General features: G+C 49.4%; 1 protein-coding gene across 1 annotated transcript in view; it reads left to right on the plus strand.

Annotated features, from left to right (window-relative positions):
- FCHSD2 (FCH and double SH3 domains 2) overlaps positions 1–16,986 on the plus strand; it is a gene marked incomplete in the record, with an annotated part of 155,528 nt that extends 138,542 nt beyond the window's left edge. The window contains 7 exon segments of the mRNA XM_087720970.1: positions 3,126–3,251; positions 8,418–8,501; positions 8,623–8,800; positions 11,987–12,207; positions 12,970–13,098; positions 15,045–15,136; positions 16,760–16,986. Of these exon segments, the coding sequence (XP_087577096.1) occupies positions 3,126–3,251; positions 8,418–8,501; positions 8,623–8,800; positions 11,987–12,207; positions 12,970–13,098; positions 15,045–15,136; positions 16,760–16,841 (912 nt within the window).
- Between the last annotated feature and the right edge of the window lie 3,044 nt (positions 16,987–20,030).

Raw genomic sequence — 20,030 nt, forward strand, 5'->3', positions numbered from 1 at the left:
TAGCAGTTCGAAAGCACATTAAAAATGCATTAGAAAAATAGGAACCACCTTTGGTGGGAAAGTAATGGCGTTCCGTGCGCCTTTGGCATTGAGTCATGCCGGCCACATGACCAGGGAGACGTCTTCGGACAGCGCTGGCTCTTCGGCTTTGAAACGGAGAGGAGGAAGAGGAGAGAAGGAAGAGGAGAGGAGCAGGAGAGGAGCAGGAGGAAGAGGAGGAGAGGATGAAGAGAAGAGGAGAGGAGGAAGAGAAGAGGAGGAGAGGAAGAAGAGGAGAGAAGGAAGAGGAGAGGAGCAGGAGGAAGAGGAGGAGAGGATGAAGAGAAGAGGAGGAGAGGATGAAGAGAAGAGGAGCAGGAGGAAGAGAAGGAGAGGAGGACGAGGAGAGGAGGAAGAGGTGGAGAGGATGAAGAGGGAACCTTTACTTATTTTTTTAAAAAAAGGCAAGACGTGTGCAAAATTTGAATGTCAAGCCAGTGGCTTTTATTTGTACCCTGCAGGCGTAGCCTGAATACTAAAATTTACTAACTTTGATTAAACATGACAGGCATCTTAATTAATGAGTAAGAACTGGCTGCTATTATAAAATAAGACAGACAATAAGATAAGTCATACCATTCCTTGTTTTTCTATAAAATACGAGAAACGTGCTGTGAAATCATGTGGCATGCAGCTGGTCTTCAACTTACAATCATTCGTTTAGTGACCGTTCAAAGTTACAACAGCATTGGAAAAGGGACTTATGACCGTTTTTCACACTTATGGCCATTGCAGGTCACATGATCAAAATTCAGCCGCTTGGCAACTGACTCATATTTATGACGGTTGCGGAGTCCTGGGGTCACATGATCCCCTTTTGCGACCTTTCAATAGGTAGCCCTTGACTTACGACCACAAGTGGGATTACAATCGCCATTGCTAAGCAAGGTTGCTATTAAGTGAGTCGCGTCCAATTTTGTAACTATTTTTTGCCACCATTTTTTTCGGCAAATCACCGCAGTTGGGAGCTTCAGAAGTGGTGGATGTTCCAACACTGGAGGTTTTTAAGAAGAAATTGGACAGTCGTTTGTCTGGAATGGTGTAGGGTCTCCTGCTTGAGTAAGGGGTTGGACTAGATGACCTCCAAGGTTCCTGTTCTGACCGAGGCTTCCTGAGAGCATGAAACAAACTCCTGGTCCCGACAAAAACCCCTTTTATTCATTGACTGTGAATTCTGCTCCTTCACCTCCAGCAAAGTCTTTCAAGGGAGGATTTACAGTCACAGACCTGATCTGGCTTGGGAGGATTTACAGTCACAGACCTTATCTGGCTTGGAGAGCTGCCAGGACGATATCTGCAGAACTTGGCAAGGAGTCTCAGAGAGTCACGAACCCATTAAGCGAACTAATGGCCTCCTGCAAACTCCACTCCCCTGTTGCTCCCTCTTTTATTCCCTCTGGGAGGGGCCATTCACCGTCCACCTGTGGCCTTAACTCCCAAGTCGACCCCTGTTCTTTAGCTGTTCCCTTCGTCTGGCAACTCTGCACATGCGCACACTGGGAACAGGCTCCCACTGTTCTTCTGCCTCACTGATGTCTGACTCTGAAGGCAGCTGATAACTGGCATGCGGCTCTGGCCCCCTCTCTGCCTCCGACACAGAGCCCTCCTCAGAGCCTTCCCCAGACTCCAGGATTGGCCCAGGTTCCTCCCCAACCTCCTCACTATCCGAATCTTCCGCCAGCTCTGCCGGAGGGCCACCACCAGAGTCCCTTTCAACTCTGTAATTATGTTATTCTGTTGTTAAGTGGATCAGGCAGTCATTAAGCAAACCTGGCTCCCCTTGTTGACTTTGCTTATTGGAAGCCGACTGGGAAAGATGACAAACGGTGATCATTTGAACCCACCACACACACACACACACACACACAAACACACAAACGGGATGTTGCAACCATAATAAATAACATACCAGTTGCCAAGTACCCAAATTTTCATCACGTTGCCACGGGGATGAAAGTAAAAATCATAAGTGCAAGCAAAGGGTTAACCATAAGTCTCACATTTTTCTTTCTTTTTTAAAAATAGTTTTTTATGAAACATTTTCACCTTTAAAAAAAACAGAAAGAAAAAAACGCAACAAAAAAGAATGAGAAAAACAAGACAAACATAACAATATAAAAAATAGTTATACAGCCTTCTGTATCGGCATTCATGTTTAGCCTTTGTAGTTCTCCATTCTTTTATTTCCATTTTTTTTTATTTTTAAACATAAAAAACAACATAAAAAAAATTCTCATCCATACATACTGTAGAAAGTTAGTTACAAAAGGTTTTCATGCATCTCTTCCACAGTCATCAAGCATAATTCATATTAACTCAAATATTTAGACATGTTACCCTTATACCTCCATTTTCATTTGACTATAATTATTTAAACGTCCATCATAAAATATACCGAAATTTAATACATAAAATATACCGAAATTTAATACATGTACATAATACATAACTGCATACTGGTATTTCATTTAATATTTCTAAAATCCTCCAATAACACTGAATCCTTATGGCCTATTCTAGCTAAACACCCATAATATTTAATAACAGACTTTTCTAATCCTCCTTTCCAAATTGCTCTTGGCAATTTTCAACTAGTTTCCTTATATTATACTCATATATATGAATATAGGTTGTCATCATTATCCCTCCTTTATTTGACTATTAGATACAGTTAAGTTTTGATTATTAGGGGTATAATGTTATGATACAGGATGTAGTACCCCATTCTCTTTTGCTTTCCTATCGATTTTAACGTCTCTCATAATGTAACCGCAGTAGTACTAACACTTGTGATAATATTAATTGTTCATATCGCCGTTATATTCACATTGTGGGCAATACGTTTAAGTTGGATAGTAATTAGTGACTGGTTAATTTTTTTATTCAATACTAGTTTAGAAAAAAAAACTCCATACAAACAAAGATTTCTGTTTCCTGCTTTGGCTTCTCTTTTCCAGCCCATGAATCACTATTTTCCAGCGACGTCGTAACTTTAAACCGTTACTAAAGAATTCGCTGTAACTCCAGGACTCTCTGTATTGAGTAGCAGATGCTTATAACCTCTTCCTCTTTTTTTCCTCCGTTAGCTGAACGTTGATCTAGAAAGAGAAGAAGGCGAAGATGGCATGGATGCTTTCGAAGACAGCAATTCCAGTCCTTCGGGCACCCTCCGAAATTACCCCCTGACCTGCAAAGTTGTTTATTCATACAAGGTGAGTGTGTTGCGTATTTTTTGCCAAGGGACGGATTGTCACATCAACCTGGCCCAAAGGTGCTTTTTCAAGAGGCAGTTGGTTTTTCTTGGAAGAAGTTTTGCTTCTCATCCAAGAAGCCTCTTCAGCTCCGACCAGATGGTGAAGGATGGAAGGATTTATACTCCTTGCCGTTTGTCTGGAACGGTATAGGGTTTCCTGCCTAGGCAGGGGGTTGGACTAGAAGGCCTCCAAGGTCCCTTCCAACTCTGCTATTGTATTGTATTGCATTGCATTGCATTGCATTGCATTGCATTGCATTGCATTGCATTGCATTGCATTGCATTGCATTGCATTGCAGACAGCTGGTCATTTGCATCCTTTGAGAGGGTCCTTGAGGCCACTTGGAGGTTTTATCTGTGTCCTCAGGGTCACCTGAGTGGTGCAAATGGTTCCTGTAGTCTGCCATTTCTCTCTCTCTCTGGAAATCCATTCCTGCTCCCACCCCATTCCAAGGGTCTTCACCCCAAATTGTGTAGCTCAAAGTCTGTAGAGATTCTCCGTCATCCAGATCATGGTTGTCCCAAAGGTGCTTTTTTATCAGGAGGCAACTGGACTTTCTTGTTTTTTCTTTGAAGACATTTCTCTTCTCATCCAAGAAGCTTCATCATCTCTGGATGGTGGGGCAGGGAAAGATTTATATTCCTTGCAGACAGCTGGTCATTTGCATCCTCTTAGAGGGTCCTTGAGGCCATTTGGAGGTTTTATCTGTGTCCTCAGGGTCTCCTGAGTGGTGCAAATGGTTCCTGTAGTCTGCCATTTTCCCTCTGGAAATCCATTCCTTCTCCCACCCCATTCCAAGGGTCTTCACCCCAAATTGTGTAGCTCAAAGTCTGTAGAGATTCTCCGTCCTCCAGATCAGGGTTGTCCCAAAGGTGCTTTTTTCAGGAGGAAACTGGACTTCTTTGCTTTTTTCTTTTGAAGATGTTTCACTTCTCATCCCAGAAGCTTCTTCAGTTCTGACTGGATGGTGGAAGATGGAAGGATTGATTCTCCTTGCAGACAGCTGGTCCTTTGCATCCTCTCAGAGGGCCATTGAGGCTACCTGGAGGTTTGTCTCTGTCCTCAGGGTCCCCTAAGTGGTGCAAATGAGCATGGAGCCTTCTTGGAACTGTTGAAAGGACTGTGTTGTAGACTGGAGATAGAGGATGTCCCATCCCTCCCCCTCTGTTGAGAGAGGGCTGTTCAATTGGGAGATAGGTGGCCTCTTTGAGCCTTCTTTCAAACCTGCGGTCCTCTCTCTGTCCAGAACGTGAATTTCAAGTCCAAGTGGCCTCACCAACTCTCGCAGAGAGTACTAACCACCAGATGACTGCGAGGAATATAAATCCTTCCATTCCCCACCATCCGGTCGGTTCCACCACAAAACCGCGCTCGACTAAACCGCGTCCGACTAAACCGCGTAGCTGACGTCATCAACAGGGCGACAACAGCGCGGAGACAGAAGCACGCTGTAAATCCTAAACCTAAAATTAACACCTAAACCTAAACCTAACCCCCCTAAACCTAATCCTAAACCTAACCCTTAACCTAACCCTAAACCTAACCCTTAACCTAACCCTAAACCTAACCCTAAAGCTAACCCTAAAGCTAACCCTTACCTTAAGTTGAATCGGCTTGCTTTCAAAGCGCTATTTAAAGCGCCCTTCTTTCTCCGCGCTCGCTGTTGTCGCCCTGTTGATGATGTCAGCGACGTGGTTTAATCGGGCGCGGCTTAGTCGAGCGCAGTTTTGACGGGTCACGCATCCGGTCAGACCTGAAAAAGCTTCTTGGAGGAGAAGCGAAACGTCTTCCAAGAAAAAACTAGAAAGTCCAGTTGCCTCCTGAAAAAGCCCCTTTGGGACAACCATGACCTGGATGACGGAGAATCTCTACAGACTTTGAGCTACATAATTTGGGGTGAAGACCCTTGGAATGGGGTGGGAGAAGGAATGGATTTCCAGAGGGAAAAATTGCAGATTACAGGAACCATTTGCACCACTCAGGTGACCTTGAGGGCACAGATAAAACCTCCAAGTGGCCTCAAGGACCCTCTCAAAGGATGCAAAGGACCAGCTTTGTCTGCAAGGAACATCAATCCTTCCATCCTCCACCATCCAGTCAGAGCTGAAGAAGCTTCTTGGATGAGAAGGGAAACGCCTTCAAGGAAAAACCAGAAAGTCTTTTGAAAAAGCATCTTTGGAACAATCATGGCCTGGATGACTCAAGACTCTCGATAGAGATATAAACTTGGGTGCCGATTAAAGACATGCAAGAAACCCATTTAGGAGAATTCGGAGCAAAACGCCCCTTGCAAAACTTTCTCCTAATTTTGTGTACGTTGCAACAGAACAAATCAGAACTGGGAGAGAAGGAAAGGAAAGAAGGAAGGGAAGGGAAAGGGAGAGAAAGGAAGGAAGGAAGGAAAGGAGAAAGGAAAGGAAAGAAGGGAAAGGGAGAGAAGGAAAGGAAAGAAGGAAGGGAAAGGGAGAGGAAGGAAGGAAAGAAGGGAAAGGGAGAGAAGGAAGGAAAGGAAAGAAGGAAGGGAAGGTAAAGGGAGAGAGGAAGGAAGGAAGGGAAAGGGAGGAAAGGAAAGAAGGAAAGGGGAAAGGAAAGGAAAGAAGGAAGGGAAGGGAAAGGAGAGAAAGAAAGAAGGAAGGAAGGAAAGGAAAGAAGGAAGGAAAAGGGAGAGAAGGAAGGAAAGGAAAGAAGGACGGGAAGGGAAAGGGAGGAAAGGAAAGAAGGAAAGGAGAAAGGAAAGGAAAGAAGGAAGGGAAGGGAAAGGGAGAGAGGAAGGAAAGGAAGGAAGGAAGAGAAAGGGAGGGAAAGAAAGGAAGAAAAGGAGGAATGGAAGGAAAAGGGAGAGAAAGGAAGGAAGGAAAGGAAAGAAGGAAGGAAAAGGGAGAGAAGGAAGGAAAGGAAGGAAGGAAGGGAAGGGAAAGGGAGGAAAGGAAAGAAGGAAGGGAAGGGAAAGGGAGAGAGGAAGGAAAGGAAGGAAGGAAGAGAAAGGGAGGGAAAGAAAGGAAGAAAAGGAGGAATGGAAGGAAAAGGGAGAGAAAGAAAGGAAAGGAAATACAGGTGCAACGCCTCCCTCCTTTCATTATATCTCTTCCTGCCTTTCTAAGGTCCACAGCTTCCACCCCCAGGTTCCTCCGTTGCCTTCTTGCCCTTTAAACTTCTCACCTCTTCCCTTTCCAGGGATCTCATCAATTCTCCAAGCCATTAACTCCCCAATTTTCTCTCTTCCCCTCCCACAAACTCGTTCACTCTTTCCTGTTTGTTTTGCAATTCGATCCTCCTTCATCGCCTCTCGTGACCCCAAATCATGTCAGCTTCTGCTTCTCCTCCTCCTCCTCCTCCCCTCACTTCCTTTCCTCGAAAACCCTCCTCGTTTTTTGATTTTTGCCACGTGGTCCCCTCGCCTTTGCAGGCCACCAACTCTTCTTCTTCTTCTTCCTCTTTTGTTTCCAACTCCATCCGACCGCAACGTTTTTAGTCTTCCCACCCTCCCTTCCAGCCGCTTCGCTCTTCCTCTTTTTCTTCTTCTTTTCTACTTCCTTTTTTGGGGGGGAGGGGGCAGTTGCTCATTGATTCTCTGTAGGTGTTGTAATCCTCTGATTTCCTTCATATCATTCCCTCCATCACCCAGAGCCACTGGTTGGGAATGGGGGAGGGGGCAAAGAAATTGGACGGATGGGTGGGTGGATGATACAGAGACGACTGTTAGATAAGAGAAACAGATAACAGAGATGATAGATGGATGGATGGATGGATGGATGGATGGATGGATGGATGGACGGACGGACGGACGGATGGACGGACGGATGGACAGACATAGAGATATAGGGATGGATGGGTGGGTGGATGGATGGATGGATGTAGATACTGATGGATGGATGGATATATAGATAGACAGACAGATAGATAGATAGACAGAGAGAGATGAATGGATGGATGTAGATACGGATGGATGGATGGATGGATGGACGGACGGACGGACGGACAGATGTAGATACTGAGGGATAGATAGATAGACAGAGGCATAGAGATGGATGGATGGACAGGCATGTAGATACTTAGGGATGCATGGATCGACAAACAGAGAGATGGACAGAAGGATGGGTGCACATGTAGATACTGAGAGATGGATGGATAGACAGACAGACATAGAAATGGATGGATGGATGTAGATACTGAGGGATAGAGAGAGAGAGAGGCATAGGGATGGATGGACAGATGTAGATACTGAGAGATGGATGGATAGACAGACAGACATAGAGATGGATGGATGGATGGATGTAGAGAGAGAGAGAGAGAGAGGCAGGCATAGGGATGGATGGATGGACAGATGTAGATACTGAGAGATGGATGGATAGACAGACAGACAGACAGAGATGGATGGATGGAGATACTGAGGGATAGAGAGAGAGAGAGAGAGAGAGAGAGAGAGAGAGAGAGAGAGGGAGGGAGGCATATGGAGGGATGGATAGCAATAGCAGTTAGACTTATATACCGCTTCATAGGGCTTTCAGCCCTCTCTAAGCGGTTTACAGAGTCAGCATATTGCCCCCAACAACAATCTGGGTCCTCATTTCACCCACCTCGGAAGGATGGAAGGCTGAGTCAACCATGAGCCGGTGAGATTTGAACAGCCGAACTGCAGTCAGCTGAAGTAGCCTGCAGTGCTGCATTTAACCACTGCGCCACCTCGGATAGATGGACAGATGTAGATATTGAGGGATGGATGGAGAGAGAGAGAGAGTTAGTCAAGGACTATCTGTATGCATCCTTTTGTGCATAGATCTGATAGGCACCAGTTTTAATTAGTTTTATGGAAGGAATGGGACAATCATGGAGAATCAAGCTGGCTGCTTCAAAGAAGGGGGTGACCATATTTGAAGGTCTTCTTGACAATTTCCGGTGGGACCCAGAATGCTGGGTGGGGGGTGGTCTTGGGGTCTGATCCGACCTCAGCTTGGCTTCTCCCCGCACTCAAACGTGTTATGGCTTCCCTAACCCCAAGAGTCTCCAAAGGGGGCAACCTTAAGGCCGGCTGAGGGATTCTGGGAGTTGAAGTCCACAGGTCTTCAATTGGCCAACTTTAGAGACCTCTCCTCCTTTCCACCCACTCCTTCTTCTTCCCTGCAGGCTTCGCAGCCGGACGAATTAACCATTGAGGAGCACGAAGTCCTGGAAGTGATCGAAGATGGGGATATGGAAGACTGGGTAAAGGTATCATTTCGCCTCTTCCTCTCTTTGTGGCCGATGGTCCTTTTTCTCCCCCCCCCCCCTTCTGCTGCCTTTGACGTGACCCTCTTAACGCCGAGCGTGTTCGTCTTCCCCGCTTTCGCAGGCCCGGAATAAGTCGGGTCACGTGGGCTACGTGCCGGAGAAATATTTGCAGTTCCCGACCTCCAACAGCCTCCTAAGCATGTTGCAGTCCCTGGCAGCGTTAGACAGCCGCTCTCACACGTCCAGCAATTCCGCCGAAGCCGAGCTCGTTTCGGGAAGCCTTAACGGAGACTCCAGTGGTAAGAGCCAAGGGGGCCGGATCCTGGGAGGGGGGTGGGGGCTTCAGGGAGGGGCTGCCAATTTTTTTAATACCGGTTAAGGCACGCTCCCACGCGAGGTCTCACCCACGGCGCTTCTGCACAAGTCAGAGCCTTCCACCGCCGCTACTACCAGCTTGCCCGATCCGGGCCAAACCAGCTGTCAGGTTTCCAAATAGCATCCAAAAATTAAATCAGAGTCCAAGGCAAAGGATTCCTCAAAGTTCCAATTTATGAAGAGAGCCATGTTGGCACATCTGGGAAAACCTGAATCTGAAAGCTTCCCGGTTTTCCCCACGTGGCTGAAAGTTCAAGATCTTGCCCTCCCCCCCTACCCACAAGTCCATCATCCCATGGTCCAATCTTCCACTGCCACTCTGACAGCTTCCACCCATCCAGTTCCGGTCAGGTGCAAAGACAAAAGATGACCTTGGCTTTCTAGAAAGAATGTTGTTATGGCTGCATAGCATCTAACTCCGTACAATCCCCCATTTTCCCACCATAGAAAAGGCATAGTAGAATAATGGAAAGACCCAAAAGGAAAGATGGCTGCAGGCCTGACAGGCGGCCTCCCCTCAGAAGAAAAGCGTATCCTGAAAAGAGAATAATGTAGGGGTTAACATACGTCAAGCTAACCATCTCTCCCCCCCACCCCTGCTATTCCTGCCCTCCCCAGGCGTAAAACGCCACACTCCCAGCCACCCGTGGGCTGCGTTTTTTAGTGCCTTTTCCAACCCAGCTTCAGCTCCAGGGAGAAAAAATGCAGGGAAGCTGGCTGGGAATCAACAGGAGACCGTGAGTTCTAGTTCTGCTTTAGGTATGAAAACCTGCTTGGTGACTTTGGGCCAGTCACTAGGTGATGGTGAGTTCTAGTTCTGCTTTAGGTATGAAAACCTGCTTGGTGACTTTGGGCCAGTCACTAGGTGATGGTGAGTTCTAGTTCTGCTTTAGGTATGAAAACCTGCTTGGTGACTTTGGGCCAGTCACTAGGTGATGGTGAGTTCTAGTTCTGCGTGCGCAGAAGCGTCCGGGAGCGTGGGCGGAGCCTCCCACCGCTGCTGCTACCAGTTCGGTCGATCCCGGCCGAACCAGGAGCAACCCACCTCTGCTTTGGGGCCAATGACTAGGCGATGGTGAATTCCAGTTCCGCCTTAGACATGAAAGCCAACTGGGTTACTTTGGGCCCATCCCCAGGAGACAGTGAGTTCAAGTCCCTCTTTAGCCATGAAAGTCTGCTGGGTGACTTTGGACCAATCACCAGGAGACAGGGAATTCTAGTCTCACCTTAGGCATGGAAACTGGCTGGGTCAGTCACCAAGGAGGCAGTGAGTTCTAGTTCTGCCTCAAGCACGAAAGCTGGCAGGGTGATTCTGTAAACCCAGCCCACCTTGCTGGATTGTCGTTGTGGGGAAAACAGGAGGAAGGATTATTCTTTATCTTCGCCACCTTGAGTTACTTATAAAATAATAAAGGCTGGATAAAAATACAGGCCGGTAAATAAATAAAAATCAGTGCTCAGGATGGGAGCAGTGCGGTGGCCTCTCCTCACAATCAGGGGGCTGTGAGTTCGATCCCAGGTAGAGGCGGATATATTTCTCTCTCTGGGCACAATGAAAATACAAAAACTCCTCGTTGGCGACCGGAAGGGCATCTGGCCAGTAAAACACACTACTAGCTCTATTCCGTTGCCCGGGATTAAAAGACGATGAATGCTAGCTGAGATGGCCAAAATATCGGCATATCTTAAAGACCATTCAAACGAGAGATACAAACGAGACTGGAAAAAATGGATTGACTATATACAAAACAAATACGGGACTAAGAAATTACAGATAGCCTATGCTTAAGATTAGGAATAATCTAAACTGTTCAAAGTTAGTGCAACAGGAAGAAGCTGAGTTCAAGGCAGAGATGTTATTAACTTCTTCTTTTTATTTCCTTTGTCTTAATATATTTTAGCCTGTGTTTGTTAAAAATCTATACCGTTTATGGGCTCTGGGAAGTCGGGGGGGGGGAAGGGAGGGGGGGTGTTAGGGGGGAGGGGGGGATACATAGTATGTGTTAGATTTTAAAGTAACGCGATTGCACTTGTATACTGTTGCTCTTTAATTCCACTGTAAAAATAGGACAAGCTGAATATATTAATAGATTGTAGAAATACACCGAAGGGAGGAGTAGAGGGCTAGAAGAAAGAGGGGTAGAGAGGGTGGGAGAGAGGACGGGAGGGAGGGGGAGAAGGAAGGGAGGGAGTGTATCGGGAGAGAGGAGTGGTAGAGGGGGAGGGGAAGTAGGGTAGAGGGGAATGATGGAGGGAAGATGGAAAGTTGGAGGGGGGCGAAAGAAAGGTTGTATGGAGGGTCGAAGAGGTACATTGGGTTTTATTTTGGGGGGTACTGCTGATAAGAGGAATGGCTATAGCAGTTAGACTTATATACCGCTTCATAGGGCTTTCAGCCCTCTCTAAGCGGTTTACAGAGTCAGCATATTGTCCCCAACAATCCGATAGATAGATAGATGGATGGATGGATGGATGGATGGATGGATGGATGGATAGATAGATGATAGATAGATGATAGATAGATGATAGATAGATAGATTGATAGATAGATAGATAGATAGATAGATAGATAGATAGATAGATGATAGATAGATAGATAGATAGATAGATAGATAGATAGATAGATAGATAGAGATAGATAGATAGATAGATAGATAGATAGATAGATAGATAGATAGATAGATAGATAGCAATAGCAGTTAGACTTATATACCGCTTCATAGGGCTTTCAGCCCTCTCTAAGTGGTTTACAGGTTTACAGAGTCAGCATATCGCCCCCAACAACAATCCGGGTCCTCATTTCACCCACCTCGGAAGGATGGAAGGCTGAATCAACCTTGAGCCGGTGAGATTTGAACAGCCGAACTGCAGAACTAGCAGTCAGCTGAAGTGTCCTGCAGTACTGCACCCTAACCACTGCGCCACCTCGGCTCATCTCATCTGTGTTTATTGTTTAATGTTATATGGCCCCGGTTATGCACAGTATATATGTGACTGTACGAAAATGGAAAATAAAAATACATTTACATTGAAGACGATGAATGCTCAGGTGGGTTCGTTCCCCCCCCCCCCCCGTGCTAACAGATTCTCCACTCCGCTTTCCCTTCCAGTCTGTTTTGTAAAAGCACTTTACGATTACGAGGGTCAGACGGAGGACGAGCTCTCCTTTCCCGAAGGGGCCATCATCCGCATCCTGAACAAAGAAAACCAGGACGACGACGGATTCTGGGAAGGAGAATTCAACGGCCACGTCGGGGTTTTCCCTTCCGTCCTGGTCGAAGAGCTGGCCGCTTCCGAAAACGGAGAGGTTGCGTGTTTCGCGGAAGTCCAGGTATCTTGGGGGCCAAGCAGGTTTCCTTCCTCGCGTTAACCGATCGGTGGTTGATAGTATGCGCCATGCGATCCCGGTTGTTTCCAAGGGGTCGACTCTCTCCCGGAGGACCCGTGGCTCTTTCCGTGGCTGAGAAGAACATGTTCTGACCCGAGGCTTCCCAAAAGCATGACACAAACTCCTTGTCCTGACAAAAAAACCACCCTTTTATTCATTGGCTGTGAATTCTGCTCCTTCACCTCCAGCAAAGTCTTTCCAGGGAGGATTTACGGTCACAGACCTCATCTGGCTTGGAGAGCTGCCAGGCTGAGATCTGCAAAACCTGGCAAGGAGTCTCGGAGAATCAGGAGCCAATGAAGCGAACTAATGTTCTCCTGTAAACTCCACTCCCCTGTCGCTCCTCTTTTATTTCCTCTGGAAGGGGCCATTCACCGTCCATCTGTGGCCTTACTCCCAAGTCGACCCCTGTTTTTTAGCTGTTCCCTTCGTCTGGCAACTCTGTGCATGCGCCCACTGGGAATAGGCTCCAGCTGTTCTTCTGCCTCACTGATGTTTGACTCCGAAGGCAGCTGATAACTGTCAGACGGCCCTGGCCCCCTCTCTGCCTCCGACACAGAGCCCTCATCCGAGCCTTCCCCAGACTCCAGGACTGGCCCATCTTCCTCCCCAACCCTCCTCACTGTCTGAGACTGCTGCCACCTCCTCTGGTGGGCCGCAACAAAACGTCCTCCACTAATGCCATCCTCTCTTGTTTCCCCACAGGTCTTTCCGTCTACAAAGTCCCAAACTCCCTGGCTCCGTTGCCCCTCTACGACCAGCCCCCCGTCAGCCCTTTCCCCAGCCCCGACAAAAGAGGAGCCCAGGGCTTCCCACGGTCTCCCTCGGCAAACGGTAAGAGAGGCTCCCGCTTTCCTTTGAGTGCCCCGAATCCCTGAGCCGGCATGGAATTCTGAGCATGGCCGACTCAAGGATTCTGGGAGTTGAAGTCCACCAGTCAAAACAGGCCATCGTTCCCCAACTTCTCTTTTAAATGTGCTCTTCTGACCCAGCTCCCCAAACAGGACCCAAACCTCTGGCGGGAACTCAGAAGATTCCTTTATTAGGAGTGCCGGCAAAAAAGTTCCACTCGCAGGCTAACAATTACGTCCGTCCGGGAGATGAGTAGTTGTCTGCCACATCTATTCATCTCTGCCCCTGCCTTTTATCCCCAGAGTTAGGGTGGGGCTTCACTAGCAGCGGTGGCTCTTCCATCCCAAGGACCGGCCCATAGATTTCCACTGCTCTCCTCTCCTCTGCCACATCTATTCATCTCCACCCCCTGCCTTTGATCCCCGGAGCTAGGGTGGGGCTTCGCTAGCAGTGGTGGCTCTTCTGTCCCAAGGACCAGCCCATAGATTTCCACTGCTCTCCTCTCCTCTGCCACATCTATTCACCTCCACCCCCTGCCTTTTATCCCCAGAGTTAGGAGGGGGGCTTCGCTAGCAATGGTGGCTCTTCTGTCCCAAGGACCAGCCCATAGATTTCCACTGCTCTCCTCTCCTCTGCCACATCTATTCATCTCCATCTCCTGCCTTTGATCCCCAGAGTTAGGGTGGGGCTTCACTAGCAGTGGTGGCTCTTCTGTCCCAAGGACCAGCCCGTAGATTTCCACTGCTCTCCTCTCCTCTGCCACATCTATTCATCTCCACCCCCTGCCTTTGATCCCCGGAGCTAGGGTGGGGCTTCACTAGCAGTGGTGGCTCTTCCATCCCAAGGATCGGCCCATAGATTTCCACTGCTCTCCTCTCCTCTGCCACATCTATTCATCTCGGCCCCCTGCCTTTTATCTCCAGAGTTAGGGTGGGGCTTCACTAGCAGCGGTGGCTCTTCCGTCCCAAGGACCGGCCCATAGATTTCCACTGCTCTCCTCTCCTCTGCCACATCTATTCACCTCCATCCCCTGCCTTTTATCCCCAGAGTTAGGGTGGGGCTTCACTAGCAGCGGTGGCTCTTCCGTCCCAAGGACCAGCCCATAGATTTCCACTGCTCTCCTCTCCTCTGCCCCATCTATTCATCTCCGCCCCCTGCCTTTTATCCCCAGAGTTAGGGTGGGGCTTCGCTAGCAGTGGTGGCTCTTCCGTCCCAAGGACCAGCCCATAGATTTCCACTGCTCTCCTCTCCTCTGCCACATCTATTCCCCTCCGCCCCCTGCCTTTTATCCCCAGAGTTAGGGTGGGGCTTTGCTAGCAGCGGTGGCTCTTCCATCCCAAGGACCAGCCCATAGATTTCCACTGCTCTCCTCTCCTCTGCCACATCTATTCATCTCCGCCCCCTGCCTTTTATCCCCAGAGTTAGGGTGGGGCTTTGCTAGCAGCGGTGGCTCTTCCATCCCAAGGACCGGCCCATAGATTTCCACTGTTCTCCTCCGCCTTCTGCGCATTCATGCATCAGGCACTGGACCCAGCTGTTTCTCCTCTTCCTCATCAACCTGGGGGCTGTTGATGATCCATCTGAGGGCTGACGGACAGCCCCTGGCTCCACTTCTGTCTGTCTGTCACTCTCTCTCTGACTGCCCCATTCCTTCTTCCCCCTCGGAGCTCTCAGGTTGCCTCGAGACCTTGACTCCCACCCCTCCTCCTCCTCTGATTCGGCTGCTAGAAGGGCCGGTGACCGATAAGCCACAACAGGTACATCCTTAGTCTCTCCATTTGAAAATGTCTGGACTTCAACTCCAGAATTCCCCAGCCCAATACCCCTTACAGGCTTCCACTTCTTAACAGCTGCAGAGGTGGTGACATTTTGTTGTTGAAGCATTGTCATTGTGAGTTTTTTTTTTTCTTTTTCTCCTTTTGTTGCAGTTTCGGAAAACAACCTCCCGTCAAATTCTCCTGGATTTTCCCAGCCACCCCGACCCCTTCCCGAAAGCACTTCCTACGGCAAACTCAGACCTGTAAGTTTTAAGCCGGGCCAACAGAGCGGTTGACACAAAGTGGGGGGGTTGTTCCTGAATCGTACCTGTACTCTGACACAATGGGGGTTGGTGGGGGAGAGAGAGGGAGGAATAAGCAGAATGAGCCAAGGTGGCGCAGTGGTTAGGGTGCAGCACTGCAGGCCACTTCAGCTGACTGTTATCTGCAGTTCGGCTGTTCAAATCTCACCGGCTCAGGGTTGACCCAGCCTTCCATCCTTCCGAGGTGGGTGAAATGAGGACCCAGACTGTGGGGGCGATATGCTGACTCTGTAAACCGCTTAGAGAGGGCTGAAAGCCCTATGAAGCGGTATATAAGTCTAACTGCTATTGCTATTGCTAATCTCACCGGCTCAGGGTTGACTCAGCCTTCCATCCTTCCGAGGTGGGTAAAATGAGGACCCAGATTGTTGGGGGCAATATGCTGACTCTGTAAACCGCTTAGAGAGGGCTGAAAGCCCTATGAAGCGGTATATAAGTCTAACTGCTATTGCTAACATCTCGCCCCCAACCATTTGCACGTTGCATGAAATGAACAAAATTTGCAAGATCTCTGTGGCGACTTAACCAAGTACATCTAAATTGCAGGCAGTCCTCGACTTAATTGAGCCCAAAAATTTATGTTGTTCCGTGGGAAGTTTGCTCAGTGAGTTTGGCCCCCATTTTATGACTTTTCTCGCCACGTTTGTTAAGTGAATCACTGCGGTTCTTAAGTGTTGAAAAATTTGACACAGCCTAATGTTGCAGTTCCCTTTTGAAAGCAGGGATTCGGGTACTTCCCTTCAACTACTACTATTTATTTAATGAAATAGGGTGGCTCAGTGGCTAAGACGCTGAGCTTGTCGATCAGAAAAGATTTCGTAGCCGAAAGGGCCGTTTCAGTTTCAGAAACGTGACATCCACATCAACCAATATCAGCTCCTCCTATGAATGTGGTCTCAAGGAAATGCGGCCGATTTTGATTGTTTTAACTAGGGCTTCATTTTACTTCCGTGTAAGATAATATGTGGGACACGGTGCCTCAGTGGCTAAGACGCTGAGCTTGTTGGTCAGAAAGGTCGGCAGTTCAACAGTTCGAATCCCTAGTGCCACATAACGGAGTGAGCTCCCGTTCCTTGTCCCAGCTTCTGCCAACCCAGCAGTTCGAAGCAGGTAAAAAATGCCAGTAGAAAAATAGGAACCACCTTTGGTGGGAAGGGAACAGCGTTCCGTGCGGCTTCGGAAGTTGAGTCATGCCGGCCACATGACCACGGAGATGTCTTCGGACAGCGCTGGCTCTTCGGCTTTGAAATGGAGATGAGCAGCGGCGCCTGGAGTCGGGAACGACTAGCACATATTTGCGAGGGGAACCTTTACCTTTACCTTACTATTTAATGCAGGTGATCCTTGACTTAAGGATACTTGCAGGCGATAAAACAATAGCAGTAGACTTATATACCGCTATTCCTAGCTTCAAATTATTGAAGCTAGGAACTTTGAAGAATGAAGTCAGAAAGAGGCAGTCCTTGACTTACGACAGTTTGTTTAGTGACCATTGAAACTTACAACGGCACTGAAAAAAGTGACTTAGGACTATTTTCCTTCCTTCCCTTCGATTGGTTTCAGGTGCGAGCCGCTCCGCCCGCCCCCCACCCAACACCGCCGCCCCCCCGAGAAGATCGAAGATGTGGAAATCACATTGGTGTGACCGCGCTCACCCAAACGCCCTCCACCCCGGGCTGGGACCCAGGCCGAACGCATCTGTCCGCCCGCCCACCCTTGCAAAGGCACGTTGGTTTGACCGAAGAGACTGTCCGAAAGCTCGCGGTTAAAACAGGAAGATCTTCCAGGAACACTTGTGTGTCCGTCGGTCCTTCTTCCCCACCGTCACACGGATCTATTTGTGCCTTTTTTTTAGTTTTTGTCGTTATCGGGGAGGTGGGGGGGCTCACCTTCTCGGGCCACCTTTGTAGCACAACGCAAGCAGCCATGCCTTTTCAGCTGGAGATCAGCGCATTTATTTTGGGGGGGTGTTACGGAGTTACGCCAAAAACGACCCATGGCCATCACGACTGTCCGTCCCCCCCCGGCCAGCATCGTCGGGGGCAAAAAAACCGGCCGAATCCCATCCTGGTCTGATTCATCCTTTTCCCCTCCTTCGCGACTTCCAGTCGTGGTCGAACCATGATGCTCACTCCTCGCACCTCCGTCCCAAGCCGGGATGGCGGGCTGCCGATCTCGGGAAGTCCGCTGTGTTCAGGAAAGGGTTGCCCCTCCCGACCTCTGGAAGCCGCCACGTTCAGACCTTGGACAATTTAATTTCCTTTCCCTGGCACAAGTTTGGCGTCTTGGTTTCGCAGCAGCCAATTCCTTGAAGAGGGCACGCTTTTCTGCGTAGGGAGCGCCATCCATGGCCCCGCTCCAAACCATGGCGCATATACATACATACACACACACACACACACACACACCATGTGCATTAGTGCGGAATATTACTGTTGTCATAGGAATGTATGCGGACGTTTCTTTCTTCTTCTCCTTCTTCTTCGACCTCTTCCAAAGTAGCCGTCCCCCGGGGCGGTCAGGGGACGTGGGACCGAAAAGGCTGCCCACGAGGGTCCCTTGGAGAAGCTGGACCCTCTTTCGGCCTCTCCGCCTTTTGTCTTCTCCCCCTTTGAGATGGGGGTGGGGCGGGGGAAAAAGGTTCTCGAGGGGGGTGAAATATGGGAGGGGGGAGACGTCCCTCTTTCCGAAGGGGCCTTGGACTTCTTTTTGGATGGACGTTGAGGCGGGGAAGGGGGGCTGCTCCGCGAGAGCGGAATTCACAGCCGCAGTGGATTTTCCCAGGGGGGGGGGGGATGGAAGAAGCAGGATTGTCCTGGTAGAGCTGGAAATAGCCATTCGTTTCCTCTTGAAACTCTCCTTCCATGCCTTCCCCTCCCTCCCTCCCTCCCTCCCTTCATCCCCTCCCTTCACTCCTGTTATTTCTTTCTTCTCCCTCCCTGTCCTTACCTTTCCTTCCTTCCATCCTCCCTCTCTTCCTTTTCATCCTTTCCCCTGCCTCCCTCTCTCCCTTCCTTCCATCCATCCATCCTTCCTTCCCACCTTCTGTCTCCACACCCTATTTTCCTTCTTTCCGCTATATTTTTTCTACTTATTTTATAACTTCCCCTCTAACCATCCTCCCTCCCTCCCTGTCCTTCTCCTTCCTTCCTTCCTTCCTTCCTTCCTTCCTTCCTTCCTTCCTTCCTTCCTTCCTTCCTTCCTTCCTTCCTTCCTTCCTTCCTTCCCTCCCTCCCTCCCTCCCTCCCTCCCTCCCTCCTTCTCAGCCACTGTCCTCCAACCCTTTTTTTCCTTCTTTCCCCTACTTATTTTACAACTTCCCCTCTAACCATCCTCCCTCCCTCCCTGTCCTTTTCCTTTCTTCCTTCCTTCCTTCCTTCCTTCCTTCCTTCCTTCCTTCCCTCCCACCCTCCCTCCCTCCTTCCTTCCTTCCTTCCTTCCTTCCCTCCTTCCCAGCCACTGTCCTCCAACCCTGTTTTTCCTTCTTTCCCCTACTTATTTTACAACTTCCCCTCTAACCATCCTCCCTGTCCTTCTCCTTCCTTCCTTCCTTCCTTCCTTCCTTCCTTCCTTCCTTCCTTCCTTCCCTCCCTCCTTCCCAGCCACTGTCCTCCAACCCTGTTTTTCCTTCTTTCCCCTACTTATTTTACAACTTCCCCTCTAACCATCCTCCCTCCCTCCCTGCCATCCCTTTAATCCCTTCTTCTCCTGCAATTGCTTTCTAATTTCTAGGTCCCTCTGGCATTTGCGACGTGGTGACTACCAGCCGGAGGTGACCGGTGGGCTCTGGGGCTCGAGCGCCCATCTCTTGTGTGACCCTCGGGGCCACCTCCGGCCCAGGTGGCCTCCTTCTCTTTCTCTCACTTCTCACCATGCCCCCTCCCACCCTCACCCCATCCCAGTGAAAACGGACAAGGCGTCTCGGTCAGGGAAGGGGGGGGGGTGTCTCCACCTTTCCCCTCTCCAACCTCCACGGTTCTCCTCCTGGGGTCAAACCTTGCCAAGGTCTCTGGGCCCTTCTTCACAGCGTTCTTGGTCAACGCCCGGTCTCAAAAGTCACCCGGCACCTTCCCACCCTCGGCCGTTTTCCGAAGACACCATGTTGGCTTGGAATCGAAGCTTGTCTGGTCCCTTCCCATCCTGGGTTTAAACCGGGCAAAGGTTGGGAAGGAATCAGCGCGTGTCGCACGAGCGAGAGAGGGAAGACAGAAAGGAGAATTTCTCCCCTTTCGAAGGTTGGTTTCCGGCGAGGCCTCCAAGGGAACGAACCCAGAGGTCATCCAAACGTCCACCCAGAGTCCTTCATTCAAACCCCCCCCCCAAAGTCCAGGCTGAGATGATGGAGGGCGAGAGCCCGTGGCCCGCTCCGAAGCCCTTCCCTGCCTTCAGGGATCGAATGTATGAACTCACCTGCACAATTTCTCTCCCCCCCCCCGTTTTACCTGTAAGTAAGATTATACACGAAGCTCCTTTGGTGTCCCATTTGCTCTCCCCCCCCCCCCAATTCCGTGGCTTTCGTTTCGTGGAAGAGCTGCTTTGTCTGAAACTTTGCACAGATAATCTTGGCTGGGTCTCTCAGAAAAACTCCTCCTTTTTTCCCTCTTCCTCTCCCTCTTCTTCCTTTCCTCCTCCTCTTCTCCCCTTTCCCACCTTCTCCCCTTCCTCTCCTACCCTCCCTTCTCCTTCCTTTTCTCCTCCTCCAGTCTCCTCCTCCCCTTTCCCTCCCCTTCCGCTCGCTTCTCCCCTTCCCTCCTGTCTCTTCCCCTCGCTCTCCTCCCTTTTCCCTCTCTCTCCTATCCTCCCTTCTCTTTCTGTTTCTCCTCCTCCCCTTCTC

Source organism: Thamnophis sirtalis, unplaced genomic scaffold (genome assembly GCF_051295495.1).
Source record: "Thamnophis sirtalis isolate CommonGarterSnake01/CBP01778 unplaced genomic scaffold, rThaSir2_p1.2 scaffold_8, whole genome shotgun sequence".
Classification (NCBI taxonomy): domain Eukaryota; kingdom Metazoa; phylum Chordata; class Lepidosauria; order Squamata; family Natricidae; genus Thamnophis; species Thamnophis sirtalis.